The sequence below is a fragment of the Dendropsophus ebraccatus genome, chromosome 10 (genome assembly GCF_027789765.1).
Source record: "Dendropsophus ebraccatus isolate aDenEbr1 chromosome 10, aDenEbr1.pat, whole genome shotgun sequence".
Taxonomy (NCBI): domain Eukaryota; kingdom Metazoa; phylum Chordata; class Amphibia; order Anura; family Hylidae; genus Dendropsophus; species Dendropsophus ebraccatus.
In genome coordinates, this window is record NC_091463.1 from 59318540 (window position 1) to 59334477 (window position 15938).

The 15938-nt window shown below is 40.9% G+C and overlaps 1 protein-coding gene across 5 annotated transcripts in view; it reads left to right on the forward strand.

Moving 5' to 3' along the window:
* IL1RAPL2 (interleukin 1 receptor accessory protein like 2) overlaps positions 1 to 13922 on the forward strand; it is a 583205-nt gene extending 569283 nt beyond the window's left edge. For all 5 annotated transcript variants that reach the window (XM_069942945.1, XM_069942944.1, XM_069942942.1 and 2 more), the window contains 2 exons: positions 2583 to 2753; positions 12971 to 13922. In XM_069942945.1, coding sequence (XP_069799046.1) covers positions 2583 to 2753; positions 12971 to 13665 — 866 coding nt within the window. In that variant the 3' untranslated portion in view covers positions 13666 to 13922. The remainder of the gene's footprint in view (positions 1 to 2582; positions 2754 to 12970) is intronic.
* The last annotated feature ends 2016 nt before the right edge of the window (positions 13923 to 15938 follow it).

The window sequence follows — 15938 nt, forward strand, 5'->3', positions numbered from 1 at the left end:
CCCGTGGCGCCATCGGCGAATAGGCCCCGCCCCTTGGCATGGGCCAGTCTAGAGGGGGTGGGGCCTAGACCTTTAAGTTGGCCTGTTCCAATGGCTGTCGAGGGGGTGGGGCCTATGCAGCGATGACATGGGGGCAGGGTCAACAGTGGTACTGTGGGTGGGGCTAAGTGGCGCTTCGGCTGTGAATCCTTACCTAGGTAGCACAATCTGCAGATGATAAAAGATCACTTTTTATTGGAACAAGCACCATGATGTATGATATAAATAAGGTATGAAAACTGCTAACTTTACCCTTTACATCTGTGTAAGAAGTTATAATGCAAAAAGGGGGTGACAGTATCACTTTAAATAAGCCCCTTGAAAACAGGGATTTTTGCACAGGCAAAAGGTTTAAAAGGCCCCAAGTGACAACATGACATGTGCGTCTCTTAAAAAAAACAAACTTAGAAAAGCAAATGGACAAACAGGCTTTAACAGACTCTTCATTTATTCTCTGCTGTGTTTCTCAGTAAACAGAGCCATTCTGAGATAACATCTTCTTAACTTTTCATTAAAATGTCATTTTCAGTACAGGGATCAGCAGTAGGAAAACCTTGGGAAATGCCAGAGCCTTGTGGTTGACAGAATGTCCACTATGACTGTGTCACCTAATGGCCCATATACACCTGGATCAAACAAGTAAAGTAGGACAAACACAAATTGCTTCTGAATTATTTCTTTGTTGAAAAACTTTGTGCATATACATACATATCAGTAGAAAATCATAATATATCACCACAGTGTTGTGACCGAGAGGCTGGTCTTCACGCCACGGCCGTGGCGCTCCTCATATCCTCACGTCCATGGAGACTCTCACCCTCCTGGCGACCGGAAGTGATGTAGCACGCTACGTTTCGGGATAAACCCTTTCTCAAGCGTATGGGTTTATCCCGAAACGTAGCGTGCTACATCACTTCCGGTCCCAGGAGGGTGAGAGTCTCCATGGACGTGAGGATATGAGGAGCGCCACGGCCGTGGCGTGGAGACCAGCCTCTCGGTCACAATACTGTGGTGATATATTATGATTTTCTGCTGATATGTATGTACATGCACAAAGTTTTTCAACAAAGAAATAATTCAGAAGCAATTTGTGTTTGTCCTACTTTACTTGTTTGAAGCATATGGAATACTGGGACTAGCGACCCAGAGTAGGACATTGTTCACACAGTGTTGGATATGGCACTGGACTGTTGTATATAAATACCATATACACCTGGAGCCAGCCCTGGTCATCAAAGCAGTTGGTCTTATCCAGGAACTGGTCAAGAATGGCTAACTTGACATTAAAATCAGAAATCTAATTTCAATTGGGAGAGGTCTGTAAATATTGTACCAGAACCAGTAAATGTTAAATGACATAATTTATGGTGTTAATATGGTAATATAATTTTAACCGAGGAGGAGAAACAAACCTCATGTATCCTTTAAATACTTTAACTAAGGGATTTGGTCCCAAATGTTTTAATTTGTGAATTTAACAGGAAATGCTACCTCGTGTTATCTACCTATAGTGCACGAGGTGCTGAGGATGAAGGTAAGTTTCTTACCCACATCCTTGGCGCAGTTTTCATATACTTTGTATTGTAGTTTTATACATATGCTAATGAGGTGGTGTACTGGGGACGGCATTACCACCCTCAGTGCACTGACCTATTCTGGCTCAGCCCACCCCTTTTAATAAATACAGTGGCGGCTATCTACAGTGATGTTATGAAAGGGGCAGGGCCACCGGGGGTTGATATGTGCACTGAGGTTGGTAGCAACATATCAGCTGGTTAGATGCTTCTAACCTGATAATAGATTCAGGTGGTGTCTCTGTCTTTCAAGACAGAACAAAAAAAGAAGTCTACATAGCTGGCCCAGGAGTTGCATACAACTTTAGCTACAAACTTTTTCAAGCCAAATTAAATGGACCTATTTTGATGACAAAAGATATAAATATTATATGCAAACATACAGTTATACTGGTATTATTATAGCATTATATATATTATTTAGCTTGACATACTATACAATCAAGTATTTGGTTTATGGTGATATACTATATGAAGAGATTAAAAAAAATGGTAAAGGTAGAGATTCCATATAATCCAGCTATGGCCATATTAGGGGAAGACACAGGACTCAAGACAAGTAAAAAAGACCGTAGAAAGATTCTGAGATTATTATTTCTTTATTTCTTGCCCAGTTGATAATATGCCGAAATTGAATATGTGTTAACCCTCCCAGTAAGAAGATGTGGGAGGGATGTGTCAGGGAGTTCGAACCACTGTATTGGTGACTGCAAAGGTGCCAATAATGGACAAGGAAATGTTATAAATTTAAAATTTTCTCTTCTTTTTTTCTTTTCTCCACCCCGCGGCAGAGGGGGGGGGGGGGAGGGATGGGTTTTTTAAATGTAATATTTGCACACTGTGAAATTGAAATATACATGCTTTATATTGTTTAAATATGAAAAATAATAAAAAAGGATATAATGATTATAATAAGTATTTGGTTTATCACAATAAGTTTCTAATGTCTGCTATTGTTTTCTTCCAAAGACAACAAGGAATATGATGCATATCTCTCATATACCAAAGTGGATCCAGATTCATTAGATCATGAAAGCAAGGAAGAGGAACAGTTTGCACTAGAAATTCTTCCAGATATTCTAGAGAAACATTACGGATACAAGCTATTTGTTCCAGACAGAGACATGATCCCCAGTGGAAGTAAGACTATTTAACCTTGTTTATCTTGACTCATTGGGACTAGAACACCATTATTACTAAGAATTAGAGATGAGGGAATTTACATTGCCAGGTATTTAGGGCTTCACGTACCCAAACTTACAGTAAATTCACTAATCTCTACTGAGAACGAATCTAAAAGTATAATAATACATATTAAAGGGGTATTCCCCCCAAAATTATTTTTGCATTAATACATTGCCCACCCGTAGCTTTCCATCTTTCCAAAATAAAGTTATTATGGATTCTGCACAGTTTTGCTGTTATCTAGGTGCACTCACCCCCACCAAATGCATAGAATCATCAGCTCTCAGTCCACTCCGACACGCTCCCTGCTCCTGGCCCGCACCCTCTGAGACGGCATCACGTGTCCTCCTTCTCTTCAATGGGCTGGGTTAGTGCTTCTAACTCAGTCCACTGGAGTGAGGGAGGAGAGTGAGACGCTGACGGCTGCAGCTGCTGATCTCCCTCTCTGAAAGCAGCCCCCCCAGTGTGTAACCCCATTTTCCCCCCACCCCCACCCCGTGTGTCACAATATAGCCGGCCAGCCGCCCGCGGCACCCGCAACTCCACCCTCCGCCACCCAGTCTCACAACATGGCAGGCCGACCGCGGCACCCCTGCAAACCCCTGCAAAATATCAGCCGCTATTTGTAGAAAATTAAAAGAACATTTTGTCCTATGGAATCCTGGCCGGAGTGTATACACTCTGGCCAGGATTCCATGCGGCCACATAGAAAACTGATGTCAGTTTTGTGCGCCCACTATTCATTAAATATCGGCCGCACAAAATTGACAGTGCAGACAATGTAAAGTCCGTCTCCATCCGCACTTTACATTGTCTACAATGTAAAGTCCGGCTTCATCCGCACTTTACATTGTCTACTATGGTGATTTCAAATCAAAAGAAGTGAAGTTCATCTGGCCGTTACTGCTGTACCGTTGGGCGTGAACTTCATTGACAGCGGCCGGTCTGTGAGACAGCCGTGTCACAGATTGGACGTTGTCTAATACTGTGTAAACCTGGCCTAAAGCACTACTGTCCTTTGATATAACTTTTTACATGTCATCAGACATGTCAAAAGCTATTGCCAAAGGATCCACTGCGAGCCAAGAAGAGAGCGTGGCAGTGTGCTCCACTCCTTTTATGGCCAAACATCCAACCCTTTAGTCTCATAGACTATAATGAAGCAAAAAGATTAGATTTGATTGACAGCCAGGAGATACATTCTGTTGTGCTCTCTCTGCAGCTGTTTGTTGGGATCAGCAAAGAGATCCAGTATAATCAATGGGGGAGATTTATCAAACATGGTGTAAAGTAGAATTGGCTTAGTTGCCCCTGGCAACTGGCAACTGAGCCAGTTTCACTTTACACCATGTTAGATAAATCTCTGTCAGTACAGAATAGAATGATAGTAGCGGAACTCGCCAGTCTCACTTTAAACTTTATATCAAATGACAGTAACGCTTTAATTTTAGTAAACAGTAATATAAAGATTATATTGCATGTACAAAAACCACGGACCTCGTGTTACACTGTCTCAGGAAGAAAAAAAAAAGCAGTCTTGATGCCAACAGCAATCCGTTTTGCATTGTCAGTCCTGCCTATTCCTTGTCCAACCCTAAGAGCATTATTGTTATACACATCCCTGTAAATCATGCCTGGCACAGATAGATATTCGACATAAAAAAATTTGCTATCTTTCCCCTTATATATTAATCACGTACATCCAAAATGCAGTATATATTATAGCCAGAATATAAAATGCCTAATATTTTAAGGGTACGACATTATAATGATAAGTTGTACCAACTGTTAACAGTTTTATTGCGATAAAAATACTCTGAAAGAACAGAAAATCCTTTTCATGCATCTTTAGATAGGAAGAATATCTAATCAGAATCCTTCCATCTCGTACAATGATGTCTTGGCGTACAGCTTCTCATTTCAAGCACTGGAAGAGATGTATCAGTGGCAAATTGTCCCAGTTATTTATAAACCTAAAAGCCTTGTCAAGTACTACAGCACCTTTGACATTATTTAGTAAGATGACCTCGTAGTGCATCTTATTTATTGGTACTATGCCTAGGAACCTTTTAGGGGTTCTACTTAAATAAACCACGTTGACAAGTATAAAACAAAGCTGTCTTTCATTAGTGGTAGGACAGATTAATCGATGCATGTTAAAAGGGGTATATCTGTCTCCAGCATTTATAGCATATTCTACCTCGATTTCCTTTATCTGGAGGATGGGGATCTGCCAGTGCTCAGCTCTCTGTCTAACTCCAAGTCAAGTGTATTTGCCACTCAGCCCATGCAGTGGACATCAGCAAATTGTGTTCTCCTCACCTTCATATTCTTGAGCAAAAACCTAAAAAAACCTATAAAATTATTATTAAAGTGGTTTCCCAAAACCTTAAAGGAGAAGTCCAGTTACATTTTTCTTATCGTATTGACCCCCCAAAAGTTTATAAAGTCCTTTTTCCCTGCACTTACTACTGCATCAAGGCTTCACTTCCTGGATAACATGGTGATGTCACGACCCGACTCCTAGAGCTGTGCGGGCTGTGGCTGCTGGAGAGGATGATGGCAGAGGGATGCTCAGTGTCTCTCCAGTGTCCTGTGTCCCTCAGTGTCCCCCTGCCATCATCCTCCCCAGCAGCTACAGCCCGCACAGCTCTGGGAGTCGGGTCGTGACATCATCATTTTATCCAGGAAGTGAAGCCTTGATGCAGTAGTAAGTGCAGGGGAAAAAAGCACTTTTTAAGCATTTCCTGTGATAAGTGTATATTGGGGATTTGTATAACTTTTGGGGGGTAATACAATACTTTAATAAAAATGTTGGTATTGTATATGCCTAGGATATGCAATTATTATGCAATCAGTCGGGTTCCAACTTTCAGTACTTTCTTTGAGTGCAGCAGGCTTTTTATTGCTTAGCAACCAAAATTCTATACGTTTGGCAACAGCTGAATATGGCATAATAATATTGGCCATGAATATTTAAGTCTTTAAAGGAGTACATTGGCAATAACCTTTTTTTCAAAATCACCTTGTTTTAAAAAGGTATATAGATTTGTAATTTACTTCTGTTTATAAATCTCCAGTCTTATCAGCTGCTGCATATCCTGCTGGAAGTGGTGTATTCTTTCCAGTCTGACACAGTGCTCTCTTCTGTCACCTCTGTCCATGTCAGGAACTGTCCAGAGTAGCAGCAAATCCCCAGAGAAAACCTCTCCTGCTCTGGACAGCAGAGAGCACTGTGTCTGACTAAAAACACCATTTCCTACAGGACAAACAGGAGCTGATAAGTACTCCTGTACTTATCAGCTAGACTTGAGATTTTTCAATAGAAGTAATTTACAAGTCTATATACAACTTTCTGACACAAGTTTACTTAAAACAAGATTTTTATTGGAATGCCCCTTTAAAAACTTCAAGAAACCCCCTTTAGGTTTTCTTTTTTGAAAAAAAAGTTTGTGCCAAAACCAGATCCAACAGAAAGGAAAGTACAAGTTCTCCCTTTATATTTTCCATCCCATAGGATTCCACTTTTGGTTTTGGCACAAATACTGCAGTGGCAGTTTAAAAAAGACAGCTGTGTGTGTTTCCAGACTCAACAGTATTCTACTAGAGAGAAGCTTAGAGACTAAATGGCAGTAAGATGGGTCTCTCTAGCTGTGCACTTTCATGGCACCAGATTTTGAATATTTGAAGTTCTCAAATCATCGTTGGTTGTTCGCTAAAATTTTGCTGATCGCTTCGTGTAAACGGTCGTCGCGAAAGTCTGCCCGCCCGCAGCCCGGCCCCCCGCCCGCAGCCCGGCCACGCATCCTACAGCCCCCTGCGCCGGCTCGATCGCCGGCCCGATCGCCACCCCCGCCGGCCCGATCGCCACCCCCGCTGGCCTGATAGTCACCCCCGCCGCCCCGAACGTCACCCCCGCCACCTCGATCGTCACCCCTGCCGCCTCGGCCACGAGTATACCTTACCTGCTCAGCGTAGCGGGTGTTCGAAATTCCCGACTCCTCTCTTCAGTGCATTGATTGGCTGAAGAGTGGAGCCAGGAATTTCAAACAGCTCCTCTTCAGCCAATCAGTGCTGCGGGCGGGCTGATTTTCGGCCGGCTTAAGCGATCTTAAAACGATCGCAAAATGAATTTCTGTACAATATATCGTACCGTCTAAACGCTGATTGTTATGGGAAAAAAAAAACGTTAATCCGACATCGTTAATCGTACGATTGGGCGAATTATCGTTTCATGTAATTTGTCCCTTCCTAATGGATCTTTGGCTAGCCTAGCTCAATGACTTATTTTACAGAAGAAGCCTACTTTTATGGAAGAACTACTTAATAGTTGTCTCTCATGGTTAAAATGTCCATCTGGAGTTCCACCAAGGTAGACCTTCTATTTAGATAAAGAGAGAAGATTCTGTGCTGGGAATCCAGATCTAGTTTTTAAACCTGATCTAATAGGCTATTAAACCTCTTCCATATTGCCTGATATGTGAAGCAGCTGTTTGTCCTCATACCATTCTGTTAGTTATTTGCACAAGCAAAACAAGCTGCAGTGTGTGAATAGGGATACATTGATAAATACCAACTAAAACCCTTGCATCTGGCTGGTTTAGTATTAAAAAAGCAAATAAGAATTGAAAACTGCAGAAGGAAAAAAAAAGTGTGAACATTGCCCAGACGACCTAGACAACTCATTGAGATGGTGTTCCATGTGGTGCAGGGGACATTGTATGTGCACCTTGGCTGATTCTAGCTCTTCTGCTGTCTTACTTCTTTCCCATCCCTGACTACCTTGCGTTATACTGTATATCTGCATCCAGTTCTCATATGGTCAATGGAGTGGAGCCAGTAGTACAGTAAAAGAGAAATGGTAGTAGAAGTTGCTAGACAATACAATTCTATTGATGAGCTGTCCCTTTGGAGACTCTACAATCTTCTGCCAGAGGCTAAGAGGCTCTTGCCTCATGATAGATACAAACCTGCCAACACCACTACCATGCACACTGGTGAAGAATTTGGCTAGATGGTCAACACCATAGCGGTCACTTGCAAGTTATCCCCACACTGCTGTCTAACAGTGGCCCTCTCCTTGTGCACCTTTGTCTGCAGGGGAAATACGTAGCCGCTCATGGCTTTTCCCAGAGATAGTAATGTGGACCCAAAGCTAATCAGCAGCTTCAAACTGAACAGGGATATTGAAAATAGGACAACCCCTTCAAGGGGAACCTGTTAATTTTATGGTGCCCGAAACAAAGGCAGCATGAAACAGAGGCATCTTATAGTAGTGTGTAATTTACTCTGATATGTACTGTATAAATAGGAAGACCTGACCTATCAGTCAGGATGGGAGGGGTGGGGAGAAGTTGGCTGGTGGCTGTTCCTTGCTTAGTTTTTAAAGAGATACACCTGCTAAAACAAAATGTTTTCAAATCAACTGGTATGTTGAAATGCAGCATCATTGTTTAAAGGGGTACTCCAGCGAATAAATACAATATTTTCAAATCAACTGCTGTCAGACCGTTATACAAATGTGTAAATTACTCGTATTAAAGAATCTTAAGCCTTCAAGTACTTACACTCACCGGCCACTTTATTAGGTACACCTGTCCAACTGCACGTTACCACTTGATTTCTAATCAGCCAATCACATGGCGGCAACTCAGTGCATTTAGGCATGTAGACATCGTCAAGACAATCTCCTGCAGTTCAAACCGAGCATCAGTATGGGGAAGAAAGGTGATTTGAGTATTTGAGTGCCTTTGAACGTGGCATGGTTGTTGGTCTGAGTATTTCAGAAACTGCTGATCTACTGGGATTTCACGCACAACCATCTCTAGGGTTTACAGAGAATGTTCCGAAAAAGAAAAAACATCCAGTGATCGGCAGTTCTGTGGGCGGAAATGCCTTGTTGATGCCAGAGGTCAGAGGAGAATGGGCAGACTGGTTCGAGCTGATAGAAAGGCAACAGTGACTCAAATAGCCAACCGTTACAACCAAGGTAGGCAGAAGAGCATCTCTGAACGCACAGTACGTCCAACTTTGAGGCAGATGGGCTACAGCAGCAGAAGACCACACCGGGTGCCACTCCTTTCAGCTAAGAACAGGAAACTGAGGCTACAATTTGCACAAGCTCATCGAAATTGGACAGTAGAAGATTGGAAAAACGTTGCCTGGTCTGATGAGTCTCGATTTCTGCTGCGACATTCGGATGATAGGGTCAGAATTTGGCGTCAACAACATGAAAGCATGGATCCATCCTGCCTTGTATCAACGGTTCAGGCTGGTGGTGGTGGTTTCATGGTGTGGGGAATATTTTCTTGGCACTCTTTGGGCCCCTTGGTACCAATTGAGCATCGTTGCAACACCACAGCCTACCTGAGTATTGTTGCTGACCATGTCCATCCCTTTATGACCACAATGTACCCAACATCTGATGGCTACTTTCAGCAGGATAATGCGCCATGTCATAAAGCTAGAATCATCTCAGACTGGTTTCTTGAACATGACAATGAGTTCACTGTACTCAAATAGCCTCCACAGTCACCAGATCTCAATCCAATAGAGCATCTTTGGGATGTGGTGGAACGGGAGATTCGCATCATGGATGTGCAGCCGACAAATCTGCGGCAACTGTGTGATGCCATCATGTCAATATGGACCAAAATCTCTGAGGAATGCTTCCAGCACCTTGTTGAATCTATGCCACGAAGAATTGAGGCAGTTCTGAAGGCAAAAGGGGGTCCAACCCGTTACTAGCTTGGTGTACCTAATAAAGTGGCCGGTGAGTGTATATGCTGATGAATGCCCTGCAGTAAGGGGTGTATTCTTTTCAGCCTGAAATGATGCTCTCTGCTGCCACCTCTGTCCATGTCAGGAACTGTCTGGAACAGTAGCAAATCCCCATAGAAAACCTCTCCCGCTTTGGACAGTTCCTTACATGGAAAGAGATGGCAGCAGAGAGCACTGTTCACAATACGGAATTGGCAAGGAATTTTAAGTGCAGTTTGCACTGCGGATTGATGCTGCATGTGGTTCTCTTTACATTTTTGTAATTTTTTTTTTCAAGAAAACTAACTTTTGATATGTCATTAGACATACAATCAAACAGAGGATCCAACAGCACTAATCACAAAAGTGTGTAGAGTAGCCTCCTTGTCAGTAGATGTTGGACACACGCCAAAGAGTCTCCAATCCCAAACAGAGATTGTATGACATCCAGAAATAAGGTTATCTGACAGCATCCAGTAGTGAGGATAAGGTGAAGTTTATTCAAGCATCATAAACAGTAGCAACGTTTTGAACTCTCTGGTTCTTTCTCAAACCTGAGAAAGACCCAGAGAGGTTGAAATGTTGCCACTGTGTTAAATCATTGCCACTCAAAAGTTACTGATCAGAGAGGGTCTCACTGCTCAGAATATAAAGTCGGGGAGAGGACTGTGATTTATCCCATCTACTGTAAATCTTCTGATCAAAGTGGGTCATCAGTCAGACCCACTCCGATCAATAACTTTTGACAAGTCTGATGACAGTTTTAGTGACAGTGTCCATTTCCACGTATTTTATATTCGTATTGCATATTCGTATTTATATCAGTGACATAAAGACAACAATAATATTATATATATATATATATATATATATATTTTTTTTTTTTTTTTTTTTCTGGGATTAATGTGCCCTTTAAAGTATGATCTCCCTTCCACTGTACCCAAATACGAATTCCCTCTCCTGAAAAAAAAAAAAACTCTTCTGCTATAGAAACAGAAGTTGTTAAACTATTTTTTTTTTATTTTTTTTGCTTCAAAATATCCAGTCTCCCTTTTTAGAACTAAATTCTGCTAATAAATGTCTTTCTGCGTGATTTATGTCGGTGCCTGTCATGTTACAAACACCTGCAATTTGTATCAAGATCGGAAAATTGATGTTTGTGTTGGAGGGCTCACATGGTGTGTCTTGTGAACATACTAATTTAAGGTATCTGTGGTGGCTGATTACATCAGCACATGGTAATTTGGAGTCTCTTTAAGACTTGATTGGACGGTCCTTCAGAAAGTCAAGTTCATGACTGTGTAATTATACGTTGCAGCCACACGAGGGTGTGTGTTATTGTTCTCCTCTTATAATTGGAGCCTCCATCCGCCACAGCATTACTTACCTTTGATACTTGGCACCAAACGTGACAGCTTCTTTTAGCTGGCAGCACAGGGAAATATTAAAGTCACAGTATATCATTAATACCTTCTCTGAAGCCAAACTCATTAAAATAAACACCGCTCTAGTAGAATATATTGCATGTAATTAGCAAAATTATCAAAATGCTACGATTGCAGGATGTGAAGGCTATGCCAGACAAGCTTGCAATTTGCTTAAATGTCTGCATTCATTTTTAAAGCACAAATTACAGTTTTCCAAACCAGCCCACCATAGGAAGCGAGGGAAAGGGATTTTTCTAAGTCTAAGCTTTATTTTATACTGTTGAACTAGTGTGATTGTTCTTCTCATAAAAGTTTATGGTAAATGGCACAATGTCACATATTAAACCCATACAGGAGGGAGGAATCGCTTTGCGTAGAAACCCATAAACTGTGGACTGGAGAATGGCACAGAAGTTTTTTTTTCCCCAGTTTAACACAGTGCTCTCTGCTGCCACTTCTGTCCAGGACAGGAACTGTCTAAAGCATTATCAATTTCCCATAGGGTCACAACTTCATCTCTGGATAGTTCCTGACACGGACAGAGGTGGCAGCAGAGAGCACTGGAAAGAGTACACCACTTCCTGCAGGACATGCAGCAGCTGGAAGACTTAATATTTTTAATAAAAGGAATTTATTATTGATCTGTATAACACCAGTTGATTTGAAAGCAATTATTTTTCTCTGCAATATCCCATAAAGTATTGCAAAGATTTACAGATTTGTAAATTACCCTAATGGTGCCAGAAAGTTTTTTTTTTTTTTTTAAGTATGTAAAGTACCTCCATTAAAAAACTCAAACCTCCCAGTACTTATCAACTGCTGTATCCCTCAGAGAAAGTTGTATACTTCTTTTCAATCCAATACAGTGCTCCCTGCTGCCAACTCTGTCCTTGTCAGCAATTGCCCAGAGCAGAGAGAAATCCACAGAAGAAACCTCTCCTGCTTTGGATAATTCCTGACATGGTCAAAGGCAGAAGCAGGGAGCACTGTGTCTGATTAATTACAGCTATTTTTTTTTTTTTTTTTTTTTGCAATTACAGCGCCACCCCTGTCCTCAGGTTGCATGTGGTATTACAATTCAGCTCCATTCACTTCTATGGAACTGAGGGAAAAAGAGGGGCTGTTTCTGAAAGAAAGTGTCTGTGTTTTTTTGTTTTGTTTTTGTAAGCCAGGATAACCTCTTTAACAAAAACTTTTATAACTTCCTGGCACCAGCTGAGTTCAAAACCATTTTTTTTTCTAGAGTATCCCTTTAAGGAGAAGTAATTTACAAACATGTTAAAGGAATTATCCAGCTCTACAAAAACATGGCCACTTTTCCCCCTCTCTTGTCTCCTGTTCAGGTGCGGTTTGCAACTAAGCTCTATTTACTTCAATGAAACTGAGTTTCAAAACCCCACCCAATCTGGAGACAAGAGTGGGGCAAAAGTGGCCATGTTTTTGTAGCGCTGAATAACCCCTTTAAACTTTGGTCCGGTTTAATAAAACATACTATAGTGGGGAAAGACTGATTTGTACGGCACTTAACCAACTAGGATGCGGCTATGCAAAGGCATGGGGACCGGTAAGAATAGGTTCTTTATTATGTTCCCCCTTCCTGTCCTGAATATTTTTTATTTTCAAATTCTGCATAGTTCTTTTACATTTGACCATCAACTAGAAATTATTACTTTACAGTATTATTGATATGCACTATAACCAAGAGATTAAGAAAACAAGAATATACTGTACATAAGCTGTATTGGTAATGAAATGCCTATCAACGTTAAAAGACCCCCTGTACTGTAAAGTACAAGATTTCATCACAGGCATCTACATGTGGAGTAACCGTATGAAGATGCATTTAATGACATTTTGCACTTTTTTATTGACTTATATGGCAGAAAGTCAATAAATGGCCTTAGTAATAGTTACAGACTTAGAAGTGCATCTGGCTGCGTAAAGAGGAATTAAGTAACTTTCTAATCTACTTCTTCTTTCTTGCAGCTTACATGGAAGACCTTGCACGGTGCGTGGAACAAAGCAGAAGATTAATCATAGTGCTGACCCCGGATTACGTCATCAGAAGAGGGTGGAGCATTTTTGTGCTGGACAGTAGACTCCACAATCTGCTGACCAGCGGAGAAATCAAAGTCATCATAATAGAATGCACCAATTTGAGAGGAAAAGTCAATTACCAAGAAGTGGAATCCCTAAAGCACGCCATCAAACACCAAGCGTTAATCAAGTGGGATGGCCCGAAAAGCAGCAAACTAAACTCAAAGTTTTGGAAGCGCCTAGTCTATGAAATGCCTGCAAAAAAGAAAGAAGTGCTATCCAGGCAGCATGTCATGGACAGTGGAGAGCAGAGTCTTTTTGGAGACCTACAAACTGTACCCTCCATTGCTGTAACGGGAACATCTGGCACACTGCCGCCATCGGAAGATATATCTGCCTACCATCATGCAGAAGCAATGCAAATGAGACATTTCTGCAGAGCTTATGAATATGAGAAACCGGCCCCAGTTATGCCAATAGCATCTCTAGGCAATCACCATACATATTGCAATATACCATTAACCCTTCTCAATGGACAACTGAGCCACAACAGTGCAGCCAAGGACCCACAAGAGTACCACGGAAATAGTACATTGATACCAATATCATCAAGGGAGCTTGGCATTAGCAGTGATATCTGGTAGTCCTTTGGGCATAGACCCCGTATTTGCTGCTGTACAAGCTCTGTAACATTTTGATGAACCTTAAAACTCATGCCACAGGGGTGCCAAAGGAAGCTTTCATGCAATGGCACAATTTACTCAGTTTTCTACTGGAGAATTTTGTTTACAACACCAGGATATTGATATTAGGGATCCTGCCTTTTTTTTAGTTCCAACATAGTTAAAAAGACATTGAAAAAAACAACAAAATACAGTGTAAATGTTTTACTGCGATGTCAGGAGAGTATATAAAAAAAAAAAAAAAAAAAAGAAAATAAGAAAAAATATTTTAGTTTAGATGTTGCAATCTAATGGACTAACATTCAGTATGGTATGAAACAAAGGATTATTTCTATATATTTCGAGAGTCATTTCAATACAATAAAAATGTTAACTATAGTAATTTTATTTTAGACTTATAATTATGCAAATGCCATAGCACATGCTGAAATTGTTTCTTTTTTTTTGTAAAAGGAAGGATTGTGTGATACCGTGGAGGTTTTGTCCACCTCTTGTGAGATTGTCACATGTCCATGAATAAAACTGCACAATAGCGTTAACATGTTGATGAAACCTTTCCAATGCTAGAGAGTTAAGGGCTGGGATGTCTCTGGCAGCAAGTGGGTTAATGTTGCACACCAAGCCTTTTTGTGTACTGCAAGCACAACATTGTTCTGATTATTTACATCTGTAGTGAGCATGCTTTTGTTACTTTATTGCAACAATGTTGGTATCATATTACTTTAACTAACCGGCTCATAGTCACATGCTCACAATTTACCCCCCTATGAATCACGTTAGGGAGGAGTACCTCTGTAATACGAGATTGCTTGGTATATTTCAAATATAACATTAGGGAGTGAACTTTATTATGAATCCATAACACAGCCATGTGCTCTCAATTAGTTTTTGGGAAGTTAACCAAAGGGAAATTTTCCCTTAAAGGGATATCCCCATCTCTCAAAGTTATCCTCATTATAGTTATCTATACTGAGAACAGAGGGAAATTATACACCCGAATAGATATATATAGGTATATATAAAGTAAATCACTGTCCTGTGCTGATATTATAAAATCTGTTTAGCTACTTCTTCGGAAAGTTTAATGACAACAGGTATGTCCTCTATGGCATTTCTATTAGTTATTCTAGCTTTTTAGCACTTTTTAAAGAGGACCTCTGGTCAGTTTGAAAACAAATGTGTAAAAATGAGCGCAATCATGCTGGAGCCCAATTGTTGCATTGAACTTCTTAAGCTACCACTCGGATTTGAGCACACTTAAAAGGGTTATCCAGTGCTACGAAAACATGGCCACTTTCAACTCTCTCTTGTCTTCAGTTTGGGTAGGGTTTTGTAACCCTTAATTACAAATCACGCCTGAACTGGAGACAAGGGCTGTCTCTGGAAGAAAGTGGCCATGTTTTTGTAGCTCTGGATAACTCTGGATGCGCTCCTGTCTTCTAATGAGTTATTATAATCAGGGTACCCAAGTCTAAAAATTCATATAACACTGTTCCTATTTTGTTTCTATGCTCCCCCATTCCCAACATGGACTGTTTGGTTACATGTCCTGCGCATGGCCTCCAATAGACAAGAGGGTGGTAATTTACTTTCAGTGAGGGGTGACTTTTAAGCTCTGAGGAAATGAAACTGAGGCTCAGGGGATGTAAATCTGATCAAATACACACACACACACCCTTCTAAATGATTGGCAGCTAAAGGCTATGTTCACATATTGATTTTTTGTTTGGCCGTTCGATGGCTGTCTTTTTGCAGCTCCTTCGTTTGGAAGTTTAAATAACATCCGATTTTTGCAACGATGTCCGTGATTTCAAAGGAAAGGACATTATTTGGCCTCAAAATGTTGGATGTCCAAAAAGACAGCCGTTGAATGGCCAAAAAAAGATGTTGTGTAAACCTAGTCATAGGGGGAAAAAAATGTTTTCGATCAGGGTACCAAAGGCTATACACTGATATGAATAACAAACTGACTACAGGTTTTCAATAATATCAAATTTTCCTATGTATACATTAAACTGCATGTTGGTTTGGAAGGCCTGTCTATATCTGGAGCCAATCCAAAGGAGGCTATACAGTTTCTAGGAAATTTTTCTTAGTGGGTGAACATCAAAAAAGCACAAGCAATGAGACCAACTAAATTACTTCATGTCATAAAAACATAGCACCACTCTCATTTGTGTGAGGTACTGCTACTCAACTCAATTGAAGTTAATTGATCATGATCCAGTGACTTG